This window comes from Euleptes europaea, unplaced genomic scaffold (assembly GCF_029931775.1).
Source record: "Euleptes europaea isolate rEulEur1 unplaced genomic scaffold, rEulEur1.hap1 H_4, whole genome shotgun sequence".
Lineage (NCBI taxonomy): Eukaryota > Metazoa > Chordata > Lepidosauria > Squamata > Sphaerodactylidae > Euleptes > Euleptes europaea.
Genome location: NW_026612052.1, coordinates 64,079 through 85,502, shown reverse-complemented (window position 1 = coordinate 85,502; position 21,424 = coordinate 64,079). Strand labels below are relative to the sequence as shown.

At 41.3% G+C, this 21,424-nt stretch overlaps 3 protein-coding genes across 3 annotated transcripts; 2 read left to right on the top strand and 1 right to left on the bottom strand.

Annotated features, from left to right (window-relative positions):
* Positions 1 to 908: 908 nt before the first annotated feature.
* Positions 909 to 1,874, top strand: LOC130492979 (olfactory receptor 6F1-like). The gene has a single exon (XM_056866756.1). It carries the CDS (start codon positions 909 to 911, stop codon positions 1,872 to 1,874), a length of 966 nt encoding a protein of 321 aa, XP_056722734.1.
* Positions 1,875 to 8,101: 6,227 nt separating this feature from the next.
* LOC130492978 (olfactory receptor 6-like) lies at positions 8,102 to 9,076 on the top strand. The gene has a single exon (XM_056866755.1). It carries the CDS (start codon positions 8,102 to 8,104, stop codon positions 9,074 to 9,076), a length of 975 nt encoding a protein of 324 aa, XP_056722733.1.
* Positions 9,077 to 11,203: 2,127 nt separating this feature from the next.
* LOC130492977 (vomeronasal type-2 receptor 26-like) lies at positions 11,204 to 20,796 on the bottom strand. The gene is made up of 5 exons (XM_056866754.1): positions 20,506 to 20,796; positions 17,640 to 18,500; positions 15,741 to 15,941; positions 14,811 to 14,937; positions 11,204 to 12,117 (listed from the first exon to the last, which is right to left on the bottom strand). The coding sequence occupies exons 1-5, from the start codon at positions 20,794 to 20,796 to the stop codon at positions 11,204 to 11,206; spliced, it is 2,394 nt and encodes a 797-aa protein (XP_056722732.1).
* Between the last annotated feature and the right edge of the window lie 628 nt (positions 20,797 to 21,424).

Here is a 21,424-nt window from a genome sequence, read left to right as displayed (position 1 = left end):
CTCAAGTAGCAGTAGGAAACCTGTTTTGACCACCAAATAGGCTATGGCAGGAATAATAGGATCCAGATCGACAAAATTCATATGGAATGGAAACTGCAGTGAGGAGGGGAATCAGGCAACATTGAGGAGAAAAGCTGGTAGGACCCACTGTTTAGTACTGAATTATGTGTATGTGCAAAGTGCCGTCAAGTTGCAGCTGTCTTATGGTGACCCCAGTAAGTAAGAAGCAGAAGTGGTTTACCATTGCCTTCCTCTACAGAGCCTAAACTGAGGATATCATATTTTGGTCACATTATGAGAAGGCAAGAGTCATTAGAAAAGACAGTCATACTAGGAAAAGTTGAGGGCAGCAGGAAAAGAAGAAGACCTAACAAGAGATGGATTGACTCTATAAGGGAAGCCACAGCCCTCAATTTGCAAGACCTGAGCAAGACTGTCAAAGATAGGACATTTTGAAGGATGTTGATTCATAGGGTTGCCATGAGTCCGAAGCGACTTGACGGCACTTAACACACACACACACACACACACACACACACACACACAAGATCTGATAAGATTGGATTATACCATGGTGTCTTTCCTCCCATAGTACTGAATCACTAACCCACAAATACTGTTGAGAAATATACACCTGTCTTGGGGAATGAGTGATTCAGGGAAACAGGAAAAAATACTTCAAAATAAAGATTCATATCTTTAAAGCAGTGGCTTTAAGGTTTAAACAGCAGGAATTTATTGAGTTCTATATAAATTCAAATAGCAACATTGTGTAACAAAATTAATGTTAGGGTTATATTTTGGTAGAAATATGTGCTTCTTGAAATAATTTCAAAACATAATGGACTTCATTCCTAAATAGTTGCTTTTCACAAGTGATGTTTTGACAGGTAAACCTACTCATTTGGATGAATGACAGTCATGGCTTCAGTGTGAAGGAATTCATCCTTCTGGGATTCCCTGGGTCTCTTGAACTGAAGATCTTCCTTTTCATGTTCTTCTTCTTTATGTACATACTCACAATCTCTGGAAACATAGCCATCATAAGTTTGGTGAAAAGCACACAACGGCTGCACACACCTATGCATTTCTTCCTCTGCAATCTTTCCTTCTTGGAGATATGGTACACAACTGCCTTGGTTCCCAAGACTTTGGCAATCCTTGTGTCCCGGGATCAAACCATCACCTTCATAGGGTGCATCACACAAATGTACTTTGTTTTCTCCTTGGGATGCACTGAATATTTTCTCCTTGCAGTCATGGCTTATGACCGTTATTTGGCCATATGTCACCCACTGCATTATAACACCATCATGTGCAAAACTTTGTCTCTCCAAATGGCTTTTGGTTCTTGGATATGTGGCTTCCTGGTTATTTCTTTGCCAGCCTTCCTTATTACCAGGTTGTCTTTCTGTGACTCCAATGTTATCAACCATTTCTTCTGTGACATTGAACCTTGGATAGTTCTTTCCTGTACTGACACCTACATAATTGATATTGTCTGGTTTCTTATCGCCTGTATTGTCATCCTGGGATCTTGTGTCACAACCTTGATCTCCTATGTTTATATTATCACCACAATACTAAAGATCTCATCTGCTCAAGGTCGGCAACGGGCTTTTTCCACCTGCTCCTCCCATCTCACAGTAGTGCTTATATGGTATGGTTCCACCATTTTTCTGCATGTCATACCTTTCAAGCAGAACTCCTTGGAACTGAGCAAAATAGTCACTGTCTTAAATACCATTGTCACACCCTTGTTAAATCCCTTCATTTATACACTTCGGAATTCTGAGGTGAAAGAAGCACTGAGGAACATATTTGGGAGCACAACTCTGACTTTCTTTCCCAGAAAGCAAAAGGATTACAAGTGAGATTCAGAATATCCATAATACAAAATACTAAACTCATTGGAAAAATCCATCTGGCATCACTGACAGCGCCACAGATTTCTAACAGACCTCTGGAACAGAGCAATTGCCCTGTTCTTCACAATGTTAGAGAATGTTCTATAGGGCTTCAGTTCCAGAATTCACTAGCCCTCATCCCCAGCATAAATAACAGAAAGTGGATGAGCTAATAAATAAATGTGCGGGTTAGAAGGTGCTATTACCAAATGGTTCCCATCTCCTGGACTGGATAGTTGGCATGCCCAGGAGCTATGTATTGCCACCGTTCCTGACATGTGGCAAGCCCCACATGCTAAAGGGCTGGCCCACCAACCCACAAAACAGGCAACCAAGGAACCACGGGCAGACAGGCCCCCTCCGAGTGAACCAGAAGGTATCCATTTTCCTGTGATCTCGTACAAGTTCCCAGCAGAAGCCATTTCGCCTGGAACAACTAGAAACGTAGCCGGCATCCCCCCCCTCCATCTGCATATCAACAGACCATCAGGAGATACCGGGAATGTGGCACCTAAGGCGCTGGAGGAAGTGACACCTCCGAACTCAGCAGTTTGCATGTCTCCTCTCAACAAGACAATCTTCCGGTCCTCCCGGATTTACACAAGTCAATAGAATTAGCTTACCCCGTCTCAACCACCCACAGTGGCGGATCTACATTTTTGGGGACCTGAAGCTTAAACTGTTATGGGGACCCTTTCGCAACCAGCAACAATAGGGCAACATCTAATGAGGCCCTGGCCCCAGCCTGATGGAATGTTCTTCCAAGTAACATCAGGGACCTATGTAGGGATGCCAACCTCCAGGTAATTTAAAGAAAACACAAGCACTGATGGCTCCTAAACAAAACACTATACACTTTATCTATATTTACAATCATTCCAGTTATGTAAACAGAAATTCATACAAGATGCAGAATACAATTAAGTCCAGAAGTTGTTAGAATGGACGCCACCGGGTAAATCCGCCCCGATGTAAACTGGCTGAGAGCGTCCCAAGCAGGCTGTAGAAGCCGCACGCTGATTCTGCGTAATCAAGCAAAATAAGTTGCAAGCCTATTCTTGGCTGAGCCGATTCTTGGCTGAAGCCGATTCTTGGCTGAAATTATGGCAGGGCTTACAGAAACCATTTACACCTAGGATATATTTCCTTTTAAATTCTATAATTGGCCCGAGATAGGGTTTCCTGAAAAATTCCTATTTCGCCGAAGCTTTGTCCATCAGGCTGTCAGAAGGCATGAGATGTGTATTTATCTCTGAATAACAATAATAGTAACGAGGCTTAGTTTTGTATAAAGACAATAGCTGAGAATTTGTACAGAATACTTAAACAACAAGGAGTAAAATACATACCAATTGCCAGTGAATAATATCACGTTGTATTCACTTAGAAGGCTTGTAGCATTCTCAATCATAGGCATGAGATTAGAACATTTAACATGCTCATTGGTAACAGGTGTAGAAAACATTAAAGGTGCATGGCAATATTATAAGAATTGATTCTATTACCCAGCATACAGAAAAAAAGGATATATAGAAGGTAAATATACATGATTTTTTCACAGGAAACAATAATCAGAGGCTGTATTCAATCCATTAGGAGACATTGTATTAAAAATAAAAATAAAGCGAGATTCTTGTTGAAATAAAATTCTATCTATATTTTGTGTAGGGCTTAGGAGTACACTGCCATACAACAAAAAACTGAATGTTAGTATCAGAATGTCGCATCATTTTGTAATGTGATACCAAAGGTGCCTCAATCACATTATTTCAAATATAGGGACCTTTGTTCCCCTACCCTTAATTTAATTGGTCTGTTTGTCTTGCCTACAAGACGGCCTTTTTTTTTTTGTTTCCCCGGCCTGCGTGAATTGGCTTAGGAAGAGGCACCGCTGCGCCTCTTCTCCGCAGACTCCACACGCCACATTCTCAGTAAAGGGCTGTTACTCTATTTGCATGTTAGAATACATAAAAAACACTACCATCATTTACTCAACTGTAGTTTCCTTTCTTCAATCATATACATCAAACCTATATACATAACTTGATTATTTCTTATGTGCAAAATACAGGACTAAAATGTTGTTTATGCAAATTATAACATTACATTGAGGGGGGAAAGGAGTAAATAAATATAAATATGTGGGAGTTTGTAATTGAGGATATTCATTTCCATGAAAAAATAAAAAGTATTCTTCAATTCTGTACAGAGGCCAAGGTAGATAGAAGGGATAGATTAGGAGAGAAAAATTATGCTAACATTATGGGCCATTATTCTAAAGTACTTTCCCAGATATCCTTGCAGACTCATTAACAAATTGGTATAATAAAATGGGGAGAATTATCTCTAGGGGGAAAGTACTGAATCTCTTGATCTGTTAGCATTGACATCCCCAAGGGTTTCTGAGAATTTAACCCCAATTAGGATCCGTAATCTGTATTATTTGAGAAGTCGTTTCTCAAATTGTGCTTCTTTTAAGGGAAGACAGAAGACATAGATCTATGGAAATTCAGAGTTACATAGAGCTGGATCTTTGGTATTGTTTACAGATGCCTTTAGGAAACAAGTGCAACGATTGGCAAAGATTCACCCTTTCCAAAAAGATTCCTCACAACTTAAATATTTAGGTAAAGAAACCTGTCTTAATATTCTACTTATATTTTTAAAAGGGAGTGTGTTCCACACAGAGTCAAGAAGAATGTATTTTGGGGTGCCATCCTAAGCATGTTTTTCAGACCATTGGTCCATGGGTTTAGAAGGGTATAATTCTGTTTAGGACTGCAGTGTAACTGTGTTGAAACCAGCCAGAATAGAAAAGCTTAAATTTGACTATATGAAGATGGAGGGGAATCAGTGGCTATTTTACAAAGATACATTCTAACACTTCTCAACAGGATAAGTGGTTTTATGATTGTGTTATTTTGTCAACTGTGCAGTCCTGTGCAGAGCTATTCTAGTCTAAAACCCCTGAAATCAATGGAGTATATGTCAGTAAGGGGGCAGGCTGAAGTCAATGGCAGCATTTCCACTGATCTGATGAGTGTTCAGCTGCATTCTAATTTTTTACCAATAAGCTTTGCCGACCTATTATCATTTTTAAACAATGCCCCCATATGAATAATAAAATCCATGAAGACTATGGGTTGGATCCTACCAGCTTTTCTGCTGGCAAAAGAGGGAACAAGGGTTTGGGGGGCATCATGAAATCCATATAGGTGAAAGTCACAACAGAGGAGGGCTACTGTAAGGGAAGAAACCCAGCAAGATTGAGCAGAAAAGCCGGTAGGATGGAACCCATCATGGTAAGGAACTCTTGCAATCATCAAACATACCTATCACCCTTTATATTTAAATGTTGCCATAAAATGTCTCCCATGATAAATCGGGAAGGATTGTACTTGGACCAAAATAAATAAATAAATCAGTGGTCATTTTGATGCCACTTAGTTTTTTCCATGCAATGCTCTACACAACTTAATGCCAACCCATAAACATATTACAAAAAAACCTTAAGAATGTTCTCAAGCAACCACCAACGAAGTGGAAGTCTCTTCCACTACAGCAAGGTTTCTTCTGCCAAAACAGGACTCATCTTTCTTGGGAAAAAATATTACATTTCTTATCTAAAATACATTTGGATCTATATTTTATTACCCATTTCACATTATTCAATGCCTGCTTTAAAAATCTATTACACTTCTGAATCTAAATGATGCCCAGTCCCTCAGTTTTGATTTATTGTTACATTATTACATAGTATTCATGTTTAAAGGAGCCATTAACTATCAACCAATTTTAACATTGCTAAAATTTACACAGAAGATTCAGTCTCATTTAAAAAAAAAGTCTTGGCTATTCATAATATGAGCCGTAATTTAATGTTGCTGAACTGATGGGAAATGGATCTTCACCACATAATTACAACTGCATTCGTTTACTTCATAAAAAGTAGAGTTGGTTTTTATATCTCACTTTTCTCTACCTTTAAGGAGTCTCAAAGCAGCTTACAGTCACCTTCCCTTCCCTTCCCCATAACAGACACCTTGTTAGGTAGGTGGACTGAGAGAGTTCTGAGAGAACTGTGACTAGCCCAAAGTCGCCCAGCAGGCTTCATGTGGAGGAAACAAACTCGGTTCTCCAGATTAGAGTCCACCGCTTTTAACTACTACATTGCACTGGCTCCCACCAAACCAATTGGATACACAATCCATAAAAAAGAGAGTATAACTGATTATGAGTTACCTGTGATCTACAGAGTTCAAGATAGCCAGAATACCAGTGAAAAGTGCATTGATGCCCTTTGGATCTATCATTGTTTTAAATGGTAATGGTGCTCTGTCTATATTCTACAGTATGTCATGTACCTGTGTGGAGGGTCTGGTGGAATATGTTAACAACGGCTACATGAATTAGGGTGTGAAAATTAATAATAGTGTGTGGAATTTTTTTGCTGTCTATATAATATTTTTCTGCCATTTTAAGTTTAAGAGGAAATGTGAATAATATGTTCCATCAGTGGGAGCTTCTTCCGGTGAGAGTGACAAGTATGTCAAGTATTAATATCCACTGTTGGTCTTGCACTGAACCACATGAGACTTTATACACATATGGTTGAATTGTATTAGAGCAAGGAAATATTGGAAAATGGTAATTCATTGAAAAGGTATTGGACAAAGCATTGAAAGTACTCAAGAACTATTTCTGTTAAATTATGTAGTCTTTATTCTAAAAAAGTTTCATGTTATAGCCTTGTATGTTATAATAGCTGCTAGATTAAAGGTATTGAAAATGAACTCTGGCTAAATTAGGCAAGCAAAAGAAAACACCAGCAAGAAGAACTTTATTGTGTGTGCGTGTGTCAAGTGCGTGTGTCAAGTCACAGCCGACTTATGGTGACCCTTTGTGGGGCTAAGGCAAGAGACTAACAGGGGTGGTTTGCCATTGCCTTCCCCTGCATAGCCACCCTGGTATTCTTCAGTGGTCCCCCATTCAAATACTAACCAGGGCTAACCCTGCTTAGTTTTAGAGATCTGATGAGATCAAGCTAGCCGGGCCATCCAGGTCAGGGCAAGAGCTTTAACCTTATCTTTAATCTTATCTAATACTTTTGTCTATATATAAGACTTTGGTTCTTCAAAGAAATGGAGATGTGTCAAAAATAGACTTGATGTGACAAGAACTCTTAAAACAGTTAGAACAAACAAAGTGAGGAATGATCTCTTTAAAAAAAGTACTGTGCATTTGTATGTATCCTATGTTTTGTTAAGAAGATAAAAATAAATTAATTTAAAAAGAAAGTTGCATAAGGACAATTCAAAATCAAGGCTTCTGAAAATGAATCCTATATTAACCATATAACTTGAGTGCTTGCAAATGTTTTGATATGTTTGTCCACTGACTATTAAACTGCTGCTTAGTTTGATGTGCAAACTTATCTGACTTGTCCTGAGAAGTACATTTCTGATTGGTTGGACTCAGGCAATTTCAATTTTGTCCCATTTATCTCTATGTTACATCTCCCATTCCTCATGGCTTTTGTTCATCCAGGTCCCATGATTCCAGTATAGATGTTTTTGGTGGTCAAAGAAGACCTCTTCATTTTCCCAAGAGATGAAACCCTGGATCCCACTCTATGTGTTTAACTGACAAGGAGTTCAATTATTCTTTTCCACTGGTGGTGGAGGAAAGTGCTGTCAAGTCACAGATAACCTCTGGAACCATGTAGGGCCTTAAAGGCAGGAGACACTTTGAGGTGGTGGTGTGCCATTGCCTGCCTCTGTGTAGCAAACCTGGACCTCCCTTGATGGTCTCCCATCCAAGTACTAACCAGGGCCATTGCTGCTTAGCTTCCAAGCTCTGATGAGATCAGGCTAGCCTGGGCCATCCAGGTCACAACATGCCTCCATTAAGCAAGGAGGTTTGTCCAGATGGAGCAAACCTGCTCTTCCAGAACAAGGTTTGCTGCAGTAAGACTACTCACTTTGTGCAGGGGAGTTGTATTCATCCAAAAATGCTGTACTTATTTATTTAATGTGCTGCATTTCAGATTTGAGCACTCATATTCCATTGCCTTCTCACCACTATATGTATAAATGTATTGATCAATAACTGCATGAATGTTTACAAAAACAAAATATTCAATGCTCTGTTTTGTTTTGTCTCAACAGTGGAAGTAACAAAGAACACACAGGAAAATGAAAAATGGAACATCACACTTTGAATTCATCATTATGGGGTTTTCTGAGCTCCCACAGTATCAGCTATTATTGTTCGCAGTGTTCTTTACCATCTACATTTTAACTCTTTTGGAAAATGTCCTCCTCATTGTGACCATTTGGTTGAACAGTCACCTTCGCACTCCCATGTATTTCTTCCTAGGAAACCTCTCACTTTTAGAAATCTTTTATGTCTCAGTAACGATGCCCAAATTGTTCTCCAATCTGCTGTTGGGTGAGAAGACCATCACTTTGGGGGGGTGCCTTGCTCAGCTGTATTTTTTCCTATCCTTGGCTTCTTCTGAATGTTTCCTCTTGGCAACCATGGCTTATGACCGGTATTTGGCCATTTGCCATCCATTACATTACACATCACTAATGAATTACAGAGCCTACATGACTCTGAGCCTGGCTTCCTGGCTAGGTGGCTTCCTGGCCTCTTTCCCCTCTGTAGTGATGATGTCCAGTTTGCAGTTTTGCAATAAAAATACCATCAGACACTTCTTCTGTGACATCTCTCCTTTGTTGAGGCTGTCATGCACAGATACCTCATTAATAGAACTGCTGGATTTTGTGGCAGCACTAGCGGTCCTGATGACTTCACTGCTTGTGACTGGAACCTCTTACGCATGCATCTTTTGTACAGTTGCCAAAATCCCTTCTGCCAAAGGGAAACGTAAAGCCTTTTCTACCTGTGCCTCACACTTGACAGTTGTTTCCATGTTCTATGCCACCACCATATTCATGTATGCTCGACCAAAGGCCATTGGAACCTTTGACCTCAACAAGATGGTGTCCATCCTCTACACTGTGGTGGCTCCATTTCTTAACCCAATGATCTACAGCCTTCGGAACAGGGAAGTAAGAGAGACCTTAACCAGAGCAATGCATAGAAAAGCTGTTTCTTCAGGGTGGTTTCAAATGGAATGGTTAAAGCGACCAGATACAAGCTGAAACATATTGTAGTAAAACAAGACTGGGTTCATGCCACTATTTTTCCCCTTATACTGTGATGGCTTTTGCAGTGGCAAAGTCATGCAAAAACACACAAGGGGTAGATACAAACATATTTTTCAGCAATGTAAAAGAGAGGAGGGGATCCCCTTTGACCACCAAACAATCTGTGCTAGGGATCATAGAACCTGAATGGGTGAAAGCTATGTGTGCCTATAACTCTAATAAGAAGAATATAGAGTAAGAGGTAGTGAAAAAGCAGACTTGATACAATCCCATGTAGTGCTCTGAATGGTTTAAGTAAAATAGACTGTCAGCTTATCAAAAAGAAAGTCTATTTTTACTACAATTCCCCCATGCTTATTGATGTAATGTGATAAAATACAGACCTATGAAGTGGCCAAAAGCAACCTGATTCCAATAGTACCTTAATTTCAGTGATATATGTTGGCCCTTATCTGTTTTGCCTGTATGTATGACTGATTTTCAACAAGTTGGTCTAGAACCCAATCCATATATTACCATTAAAACACCGACAAAAAATCAAAATGATAGGCGCCAAAGCTGTTCATATAACATCTTTAATATAGTAACTCTTTAAATGCCCTATATACAGTATTCACTCTAATGAAACACTGGGTTATTTTCAAGGTGTGCCAGCAAAAAAAAAAAAAGAGGGGAGGAAGGATGGCTTATATTTACACACCAGTTATAATGGTATTTCCTTTCCAAGGGAGGAGAGGTTGCTAGAAGCTGATTTCCATGTTCAACAGGATGTAGTAGGAAATGTAGGGTTTACATGTCTCCTTCCACCCCTTTTAACAAAGGTAGGTAAGCCAAAACATAGCTCAAATGATGGCTCAATTTAGGGGCAGTGAGAGATCTGGCATTTTGGAATGTTTTCCAATAACAGAGGCAGGAAACTAGTGGAAGGGAAGACTATGAGATGCCACTGTGAAATACTGCAGAGACAAATTTCATCTAGGTAACTCTCAAATGTTTAAATTGTACAGGGTTATGTCTTTGGTTGGGATGTGGAATGATATGGTATAGCTCAATCTCATCAGATCTTGGAAGCTAAGCTGTGTTGGTACTTGGAAGGGAGACCTCCACAGAAGACCCTGCCAAGGAAGGAAATGGCAAACTACCTCTGCTTAATCACTTGCCTTGAAAACCCCACCAGGGGTTATTTTAAGTCAGCTTCGACTTGACAGCACTTTACACACAACTTTCTTTGATTAAGGAATTGGAAGGTTATTCTTGACAAGGCATTTAGTACATTTGGTAAATGGCATTTCCAGTGCCCTGTCTCATTTTCAGGAGCAGCACTTCTTAGTATTGTCTCCTTCATTGGAAGGAGATCCTGTGAAAATGCCTGCAGCTCTGTAGGACCTTGACTTCCAAACATCCTTAGCTGAAACAGTCTCCTCAGTGCACTTTTCCAAGCATCTCATTCAATATTCAATTCACATGCTCATTCATCGCCACTTCTTCTTCTTCTTCTTTTTTTACAAAATACTCAAGAAGATTTAGAAAAAGCAGATTAGAGAGCCAGCATGGTGTAGTGGTTTAGAGGGGTGGACTCTGGAGAACTGGGTTTGATTCCCCACTCCTCCACATGAAGCCTGCTGGGTGACCTTGGGCCAGTCACAGTTCTTTCAGAACTCTCTCATCTTCACCTACCTCACAAGGTGCATGTTTTTGGGGGGAGGGAAGGTGATTGTAAGCTGCTTTGAGACTCCTTTCAGTAGAGAAAAGCAGTTAGGTTAATCAGTAATAGATAGACAGCTGTTGTGCACTTGCTACATTTGTTAAGCTCTTTGAGGTTGGCACTAACACTTAGAATATAGCAAGAGGATGAGGGAAACTTTTTTTTTAAAGAAGTGTATCTTGTTTTACTGGGAGACAGCAGGTTCTTGAATGAAATTCCAAACATTTAGAAATTCTGAATTCTTTTAACATGTATGTACACTCATATGCTCATGCGAGTTGTAAATAAACATAGTCCACATCAAACATTACTTTGCAAGTGTAGTGGGCTGCATGTGTTATTTGTGTATCACCACCATCCCAAATGAAACTCTTTGCAGGTAACTGTATGAATCACCCAAATCAATGATAAAAAGTTCATTCCATAGCACTTTTTCTTTTCTGCATTAGAAGTTCCCTTGTGTTCATGCTGGGCTGAAGAATAATGATATAGCATTTAGGGAAAAATATGAAACTCAGCAATCCAACACTAGAAGCTAAAATAGAGAAGATCTCTACTGCCACCATATATTTCCCTTTGGTGCTCAGATAGGTGGGAACAAAAGAGAGCCAAACACTGCAAAACACCAACATACTGAAAGTGATGAACTTGGCTTCATTGAAACTATCAGGCAGCCTCCTGGCTAGGAATGCCACAATGAAACTAATGAGTGCCAGAATACCCATATAACCCAAGGCAGCGTAAAACAGGATGACAGATCCTTCATTACATTTCACGATGATCTGGTCACTTTGTGAATGCATGTCAAGCTCTGGGAATGGAGGAGAGGTTCCCAACCACACAGCACAAATGCCAAGTTGTATGAGTGAACAGGAAATGATCACAGATTTTGCCAAGTGTTTCCCCACCCCTTTCCTCATTCTGTTTCCTGGCTTTGTGGCCATGAAAGCCAGAACCACAGTGATGGTTTTTGCCAAGATGCAAGAAACGGAAACAGAGAAGATGGTGCCAAAAGCACTTTGTTGGAGAAGGCAGGTCACTTTTCCTGGATGGCCGATAAAGAGTAGAGAGCTGAGGAAGCACAATAAAAGGGAGATGAGAAGCATGTACGTAAGATCTCGGTTGTTGGCTTTCACTATAGGTGTGTCGTGGTGCTTCACAAAGACCCACAGCACACAAGCTGTGATCAAAGCAAAGGCAACAACCAATGCAACCAAAATGATTGCTAGAGGCTCTTGATAGGATAAGAAGCTAATCCACTTAGGAAGACATTTGTTCCGATCCTTGTTTGAATAGCGATCATTTGCGCAACTTACACATTGCTCCAAATCTGAAAACAAAGAACAAAAAGAAAACAGCAACAACCACTTGATTAATTAAAAGTGGACTAGTGCAGTGCACAGCTCTCAGTTTTGGAGGATCATTCAGGTATTTGATAGGCTGAGACACATCTGAAAACTGCCAACATCAAGTAATGTTTTGCATGTATGAATTATAGGTATGTCACAGAACAAAACTGCATATCCCCTGAAAAACCAAGTTCAACCAGTTTGCCCATTCAGTCCATCAAGTCTAATCAGTGATAGAGACCTCAAGCAGTATATGTTCATGTGCAGGATAACCCTATTGCCCATTAATGGATGAGGTATGCAGACTAGGGCTGTCAATTCGGTTCGGTCCGAACTGAAAATCAACCCGAATTTCCCCTGATTCGGTGCTTTTCTGTTCGGACGGATCCGAACTCAAAACTGGCGGGCAACCGGGGGGGCCGAATTCAGCGAGTTCGGGAGTTCGCGAATAAATTCGGCCAATTCGGCCGTCAGTAAGCAGCATAACCGTCAGTAAGCAGCATTCTCCTCCCCCGGCCAATCGGTGGGCAAGCTGGGTCTTCTTCTGGCCAATCAGTCAGGATTGAGTACTGGAGGAATCAGCTGATGTGCGGCCCGGCCAGGGAGAGAGAGAGAGAGAGAGAGCGAAATCCTCGTGTGTGGGGGGGGGGTGCTTGTGCACATTCGCTCCTTTCTGTGGCTGCAGGGGGCGCATTTTTTGGGGTGCACACACAAAACTTTCACTGGAACTTCAGATGAAGCTTCTTAAGGTACCCCCCAAGTTTTGTAAACATTGGGTCAGGGGGTCCCGATATATGGGCTCCCCCCTTTTTCTTTCCATGGCTGCAGGGGGCGCATTTTTGGGGGTACAAATCCCAAACTTTGAGCGGAGTTTCAGACCAGTGTTCTTAAGATACCCCCCAAGTTTTGTAAACATTGGGTCAGGGGGTCTCGAGATATGGGCTCTCCCCCTTTTCCCTCCCCCCCTTTTCCATTTATGTGGCTGCAGGGGGTGCTTTTTTGGGGATATAGCCCCCAAACTTTTAGCATAGCTTCAGTGAATTATTCTTAAGATACTACCCAAGTTTTGTAAAGATGGGTTCAGTGGGAGCAGAAATATCGCCTTCCCCCCCTTTTCTCTTTCCATGGCTGCAGGGGGCGCATTTGTGGGGGTGCAGACACAAAACTTTCACTGGAACTTTAGATTAAGCTTCTTAAGGAACCCCCCAAGTTTTGTGAACATTGGGTCAGGGGGTCCCGAGATATGGGCTTTCCCCTTTCCCCTTTCCCCTATTGGGATGAATGGGGCAGCCGAGCCGATCCTGTGTGCATCTCTCCAGAGCAAAACGTTCCGTGCCTAATTGGAATCATCTTGGATTACAGCCCGTCCTGATGGAACAGAAGACAGCCACAGTAAGACCCCTTTGGGGGCTTTAATCTATAATTTTTCTCCTGTGTATGTGTGTGTGTGTGGGGGGGGAAAGCAGAGTCTGTGTGTGTGTGGGGAGGGAGCAGTTTCTGTGGGTGGGGGGGAAGCCAAAGGGGGCTTTCGTCGGTTCTGCCTGGGGTGTGTGTTCCCCCTCGAGTCTCTCGCTCCCTGGTTTGAGGGGGGAGGTTTCAGTTGTGTGTTGCAAAGGTGTTGTTTAACAAGGTTGTGTTTGCAGTTGTTTTGCTAATTTCTCCGCTGTTGTTGGGCTGGGAGCTTTGTGCGTGGGCGTCAAGCTCTGCTGAGAGATGCACAACATTAAGGGTGGGGGGGACCCCTTTCAGGGCCCATATCTCAGCCCCCCCTGACCCAATCTTTACAAAACTTGGGGAGTCTTTCAATAAACGTCCTTTGAAGCTCTGCCAAAAGTTTGGGACCTCTAAGCCCAAAAATGCCCCCCCCCAGAGCTGCGGAAAGGCGCGGTTGTGTTTTTAATGGCTTTATTCGGCCGAATTTGTTTCCGAACTTTGAATTCCCGCCGAATTGAACGGATCCGAAGTGGGGGAGTTTGGACTTCGGCACGTACCGAACCCACAAGGGCCAAATTCGGCCGAATCCGAACTGTACCGAATTTTTTTTTTAACAGCCCTAATGCAGACCACAAGCAAAAGCCTAAGCCACATGTAAGGGAATTCTTCATGTACAGTGATGGATAAGAAATCTTGTCATGAGATTAACATATATTAACTTGTACTATGTCAGACTCTTGGTCAGAATAGCTCATCATTGTCTACTATGACAGTGTCTCAGACAATGGGTTGTCTCTCCAGAACACCTATAGCTGTTTGAGATCCGTTGAACTTCTGCTATGAAAGCATATAAACAAGTACAGAGGTATCCCCTAATGATGCCTAAGGAACTTCTTGCATTCACCAAGGATGCAGTAGTTGAAAAATGGTGAAAATGTTTGACAGATCCCAACCAGTGGCATATCCCAACTCGTGGTCAAGATTCTGAATCATTAGTTCACACAAATGAGGGGGATCACTGGCAAAGCTCTTTTCACCTAGGCATGATTCATGGGCTCAGAGTGTCTGGTAATGTACAGAGGATGTGAGTGATGTATATTTGTCTGTTAACCAACCCTATGTAGGAGACTGCCAATAAAACTCTTTAGGCCTATGTATGCTGTGCCACTCTTAGTGACAATGATAAGGGTTTATGATTATTATAAAACAATCAAATTATGATCATTTTGAAACATGTTACCCATTTCATCAGAAATTGTCCCTTTGGGACATGGAACACAATCATAGCAGCAAACCGGCTGTTCTTTTTGTTGCATCTTGCTGTATCCAGGATGACATCTTTCGGTGCACAATGAATGTGGAATAGTCTAATAATAAAGACAAGACATAGCCTTTCTCAATTTGAACGTTGGCATCAACGTATACTAGCATTGTTAAAGGAAATTCTTTTAATTCCTTTTTACCCAATTTCTCCCTAGAAGTCAACAACCTTTTCTTTTCATTTTTTAAGAGATTTGGAGCCTGTTTCTAAGCAATTTCATTTCGATGAAAAGGAAATTTGAAAGGAGGAAAAGCAGGGAGGAAGGTTCTGCAAAATTTCAGAATTTCACTTTGTAGATGCTCAGAGGCAACCAGTATCTTTCCAAACTTTCCTGCTTTCCTGCTAGAGCACCATCATGTGGTGTGTAACATAAAACAACTGCAAGGGCTGAAGTAACAAAACAGTGCATTGATTTTATAGAGAAATCAAATAGGGGTGTGCATCGGATAAAGCCAAACCGGAAAAAAAACCCCACCAAAAATACCTTTTTGGTATTTTGGGGGGGTCTTTTATATTGAGAAATGGCAACAGTATAAGAGAGCCAAAAAGCAACTCCCAAATAATGCTGAATCTATTATTGCCAGCATTTTTAACCCCTCCCTCTCTCTCTCCCTTACTTGCTGGATGGGTCTGCCACCATCTCCACCCCCACCACCTCCACCTTCGGAGGCAGCAGCGACACAGGCAACACAGGCAGAATGGAGTCATGCTATTATGTCATTCTGTAATATTCTGCATGACATTGGTTCTTTCTCTACAAGAATTAGAATGCACAAGAGAACTGATATCCCACAGTCAAAAAGATACAGCCCTATTAAATGCAGTCCCAAGAATCTGTGATGCCCCCACCTGATTAAACACAGAGTTCCATATAATGGCATCCTCATCAATACTGTAATTGTGATGATTTCTAGGAGTTGCAAAGTCCATTCTTCCCACTTTCACTTGGTTAAAAGACAGATTTGGGAACAATATCCAATTTACAATATCATAACGAGTTGTTGATTCATCTTTCCCTTTAGGAAGGACTTTCTGCAAAAGTGGGTGGAGCTAAAATAGAAGGGATAATACCGAAGTTTTAAATGTGTCATTATGATGATTTATAAGATCCTTTCCTTTCTGCAATATGGCAACAGACAATTGTTTCCCATATTATATAATGCATTCTACATAGCCATTATTTGACGGACTGTATGACTTGGATCCTATGAATATAAGTTCCATATGCACTAGGTTGTCTCTGCTACAAAGTGCATTTTCTCTTGTTTGAGCGTTTCTGATTGCACAAGGCCAATGGTTTTCAGTGAGCTCTTGTGCAAACAGAAGTGCTACCTAGCACAAGAGGAAATGCACTTCACAACAGAGACTATCTAGCATGTACAGAACTTATTTGTAGGATCCAAGCCTTTGTGATTCTCTGAAGCAATAACGGAATTGGGTCCTCTTAGCTTTCAAGCTGGTGAAAGAAGAAGGAGATCTCCTTTTTAAAAATCATTTTGATACATTGTTACATACCTATCATACTTTGATATGACACCGTGGCTTCCGAAAACAGAAAGCCATGATACATATAACGCTCATAACCAGCTTGTTAGACAATACCATAATAAAAAAAAGGTAAAGGTCCCCTGTGCAAGCACCGGGTCATTCCTGACCCATGGGGTGACATCACATCCCAATGTTTCCAGGGCAGACTTTGTTTGAGGGTGGTTTGCCAGTGCCTTCCCCAGTCATCTTCCCTTTACCCCCAACAAGCTGGGTTCTCATTTTACCGACCTCGGAAGGATGGAAGGCTGAGTCAACCTTGAGCCGGCTACCTGAAACCAACTTCTGTTGGGATCGAACTCAGGTTGTGGGCAGAGCCTTTAACCGCAGTACTGAAGCTTAACACTCTGCCCCACGGGGCATTATTATGGGCAACCCTAATAGGCAACCTGTTTTGACCAGAGTGCTACTGTCAATTAAAAGTATTACGTAGGGAGTGCCATCCTAGTACATAATACAGACATGCACAGCCCCTGTGGTTTTCATGCAGTCTATTGAACCAGGAAAGAGGCACAACTGGGGGGAAATAGAACAACTCATAAATTGATGTTTCACTTGGTAAGGTGCATGGTCAAGTTAATTAAAGTTCAACTTTAAATAAATAAATAAATAAATAAATAAATAAATAAATAAATAAAGAAAGAAAGAAAGAAAGAAAGAAAGAAAGAAAGAAAGAAAGAAAGAAAGAAAGAAAGAAAAGGGATGTGACTTGAATCATCGAGTTGCGCATTGTGGGGGGAAGCGGGGTCTTGCGGGAGGGGCAAGGTCTCAGCCTCGCCCTTCCTCGCAAGTTCCACTGAGCTCATGTGGCCTCCAAATTACAGGAGGTGGCGTGGAGGGGAACATCAGGAGGCTGCTGGCGTCCTGTGCCCCTCCGTACACCTATTTAAAGGAGCACTGCCCAGCCTCTGGCCTTTTTTGCGGCTGGACGGCGAGGAGAGGGGTAAATTTGGGATAGAGAATCAGTGCAGGAATGCTTTAATTGTTCCTAGCCTGACTTTCTCTAGCCCAGATCACACTCCCCACACCACTTTTCCCCCAAAGGTTAGATCCAGTCAGTTTTTTTCTTTCGGTCTTGGCCAACTGTCCTCCCTCTTACAGCCCCTCCTTTTCCTGTGTAAGAATGTCAGAAGCATACTACCTGTGCTTCTAGGAGCATTCATGACACAAAGCAGCTGCTCAGACTCCCAGAAAAAACATTACCTGCCATGGCTGCATATCCCAAGGCTCCAAGGGTCTTCTGCTCAGTTTCAAAGTGCTTTTGGGTCTCAAGGTGTACATTGAATGGAACGCTTGTGCAATGGTATAAATGGCAGTGTAGATGTTGTAGCTTTGACTAGTCATGCTCATTTCAAATACAGACCCAGACAAGGTATCCAGCTTCTCCTCACCAGTGCAGTATTTTTGCTTATTTTGTGTCGCAGAGTCAGCCCTTCTAAATACACAGGCAAATGCTTCCTTCCAGAAATCATGAATGAAAATGTCAGCAAAGGTATGATGAGGGTCCAAGGTGTGGAGAAATTCCCTGAATCCCAGAATTTCATTGGCTTGGGTTGCAAAGGACAGGGTCCCATTGAAGCTCAGCAGATCCATGATATTCTGAGATTTCATTGAGGTGATATCACAATCAGTTGAGGCAATCCAAACTTTTCCTATGGGCTTCATTGACCATTGTAAATAGGAAGCTATCAGTAATCTAAACCCAAACAAGGAATGGGAGTCCCCATAAAGAACTATCACGTTCACTCTCCCCTGTGTGAGAGTTTTACTCATTGATTCAATTCGTTTTATAAGCGCCAAGCCTTTGAAATCCATGTTTATGATTGAAATTGTTTCTGTGAATTCAATGCAAATGCCATTTTGAATGAGCACTTGCACCAAAGTCTGCACAAACGTGTGACCGCTGTCATTATCTGGAACAATGAGTCCAACCCATGTCCATGTAAAATGCAAGAGTAACTGTGCTATGGCCACATACTGGAAACCATTGTCTGGTGCCATCAAGTAGAGGGAAGGAAACCTTTGTTTGTCCTTGAGTAAGTGATCGAATGAACCATAAGCTAACTAAAAAAGAAAGATATGAAGATCTGAGGAGGGAAAAATCATGAATGAATAATCTGTGATTAATGTTGCAGTTACTTGTAGAACAAATCGTAGCGCTTTTTATGATAGAACCTATTCCTACATCTGAAAATTGTGGAAGTGGTTCTGAAACATATTACCACTAAATGAGCAGGAAAATACACAATGAAACTTGTAAAGGCCAAAAGAGCCATATGGGACAGGCACTGAACAGTGCAATTTTATTCTTGGTCTTTTAGTACCTTGTAAAATATGAGAAATGGAGAGAAGTTCATAATAAATTAGTACAAATGTACTTAAGTTGGGGATCAAAAGGAGGGGCTGTGGGTGCAAAATTTGAGGGATCCACATCGTTCTGGCATCCTGACTAATTAGGGAAAGGTGCTGTAGGGTGACATCATCATATACCTTTATTTATTTTTTATTTATTCAACTTGTATCCCACTCTTTACCAACAACAGTCAGGCTCAGAGCAGTTTACAATAAGCACAGAACATACATAAAACCCATAGAACAATATAAAACCTCAGTTAACAAGATGACATCCCAATACTAACCGCCGTATCATAAGGGCTAGCAAGAGAAAAGAGTTGGTTTTTATACCCTGCTTTTCTCTACTGTAAGGAGTCTCAAAGCGGCTTACAATCACCTTCCCTTCCTCCCTCACAACAGACACCTTGTGAAGTAGGTGGGGCTGAGAGAGTTCGGAGAGAACTGTTACTAGCCCAGAGTCACCCAGCAGGCTTCATGTGGAGGAGTGGGAAAACAAACCCAGTTCACCAGATTAGAGTCTGCCTCTCATAGAGAGGAGTGGGGAATCAAACTCGGTTCCCCAGATTAGAGTCAATCAATCAATCATTTATTTTACGGTCATTTGACTAAAAAAAGAACAGATCTAATCAGAAGCAACAAAAAATTACAATAAAAACAGTATCAATCAGTCAAAGAATGCACAAAATAAAATATATCAATAAAATTCCATAACTAAAAAGACAAATATGCTAGTTTCTACAATGTTTATCAATCAGATTTTATCTATTTATAAATTGCATCCTTTTGGATCTTATATACAGCAACACAAAAATTGGCCACACATCTCGAAGTTTGTGGGTTACTATCAGGTAGTCCTATATTATTTCTTAAAATTTCTTGAATAGTCTTAGCTCTTGACTCATGATGGAAAGGGCAGTATAAGAAGACATGTTTGCGGGTCTCAATTTCTTCACCATTGGCCAGATTAGAGTCTGCCACTCTTAACCACTATCCCACACTGGCTCTCAAGCCAGCAATAACCACAGCAACAAGGGGCAAAGCAAGGGCAGCAAGGGATAAAAACCCTAGAAAGGTCCAGCCGGGTAGGCCACTTGATGTAAAACTAGGGTTGCCAACCTCCAGGTGGTGAGTGGAGATCTCCTGCTATTACAACTGATCTCCAGCTCAGTTCACCTGGAGAAAATGGCCGGTTTGGCAATTGGAGTCTATGGCATTGAAGTTCCTCCCCTCCCCAAACCCCGTCCTCCTCAGGCTCCTACCCAAAAACCTCCTGCTAGTGACAAGGAGGGTCCTGCCAACCCTATGCAAAACTGTCGCTGCCCTCAGCCATAGGCCCAGCTGAATATCTTCATTTTACAGGCCTTGCAGAACTGAACCAAGTCCCGGGTCTCACTTCTGCCCATACCCGTTTCGTTTCTTTTATCTAATCCTCTAAGGAGCACAGGACTAGCCCACGTGGTTCTTGCCTCTTCAGCTGTGTCTTCACAACAACTTTGTGCAGTTCGTTCAGCTTAGAGGGTATGTCCTGTCAGTGTCATGCCTGAATGCATGCTGAACGTGCATCTCTGGGGTCCTAGTTCAGCACTGATCACTGCACTGCCTCTGCCCTGTTTTGATCCTATAAATATCTTTTCTTCTTAATATGAGGTTCTTGGTAGCCAGGATTGGGTTAATTAGATCAGATACACTGGGAAAGTCAAGGAAGCTTTCCTACCTGTGGGATCTTGTAGTAGCGTAAGACATTTGCAATCTGAAGAGACGTTTCAGAATCTATCCCTCCTATAACAGCCAACAGTTTGTCCTTCTGGTCACACTTGTAATTTGGAAGCATTCCGTTCCGAGTTGAGGGAACAGCCAAAGTTGTCTCATAAGTCTTTCTTAAATCAAAAGTATTCTCGTATATGCAGAATCCCAGGGATATGTTGGGTAAAATCAGGGGGTTCTCATTGATTTCATTAACAGCAAAAACTAGTGCCTGGACATGCTGGTAGTTCTTGGTCTGCATTCAGCAATGAGATTCCATCATATCCTTAGTTGTCCGCCATGTAAATTCAGCTAAATTTAGACTGCAATACCCACACTATAGGTTATGTTGTACATTCCCTTTTTGTTTGTAAGTGTAGGGCTGGATCCAGCCTGCTTTTATTTTATTTTATTTTTCTCAGCCTTGCCCATTTTGATTCCTTACTACATTCCCTGTTCCACATGGCTATGGTTCATGCCTTTCACTTGATCTCCAGTCTAGAATTTCTGGTGATCAAATGGAATCCTTCCTCTTTCACCAGTAGGAAAGTTGACTGGATCCAGTCCTTTATGATTGGTTCGACAGAGGGATTTAGACAAAACAGTATTACTAGATTAATAAAATCCAAGTAATAATCTGATAATCTGACTAAGGGTTTTTTTTTTAATGAGTAGAATAAATTTTATTTTCTTTCTCAAGTTCAGCAATAAAATGCATGGAAAGGTGTTTTTTTACTGCTTAGTATACTTTTGTATTATGTGTGAATGAAGGGCCCTAACTGTATTGAAGTAATACATACTTGGGTTCTGAAATGCTCAGGAGAAAAGAGATATATACATATTTTAACACATATTATAATTGTAAGCTGCCTAGAGCTGGACTCTGAAGA

Bases quoted from the DNA above. Each gene is read 5' to 3' on its own strand.
- LOC130492979 (XM_056866756.1), top strand. From the start codon at position 909: ATGAATGACAGTCATGGCTTCAGTGTGAAGGAATTCATCCTTCTGGGA.
- LOC130492977 (XM_056866754.1), bottom strand. From the start codon at position 20,796: ATGCAGACCAAGAACTACCAGCATGTCCAGGCACTAGTTTTTGCTGTT. The intron at 18,501-20,505 runs GTAGGAAAGCTT...TTTCTTTTTTAG, and splicing joins GCTACTACAAGATCCCACAG to TTAGCTTATGGTTCATTCGA. The intron at 15,942-17,639 runs GTAATGTTTTTT...CTTCTATTTTAG, and splicing joins GGGATATGCAGCCATGGCAG to CTCCACCCACTTTTGCAGAA.
- LOC130492978 (XM_056866755.1), top strand. From the start codon at position 8,102: ATGAAAAATGGAACATCACACTTTGAATTCATCATTATGGGGTTTTCT.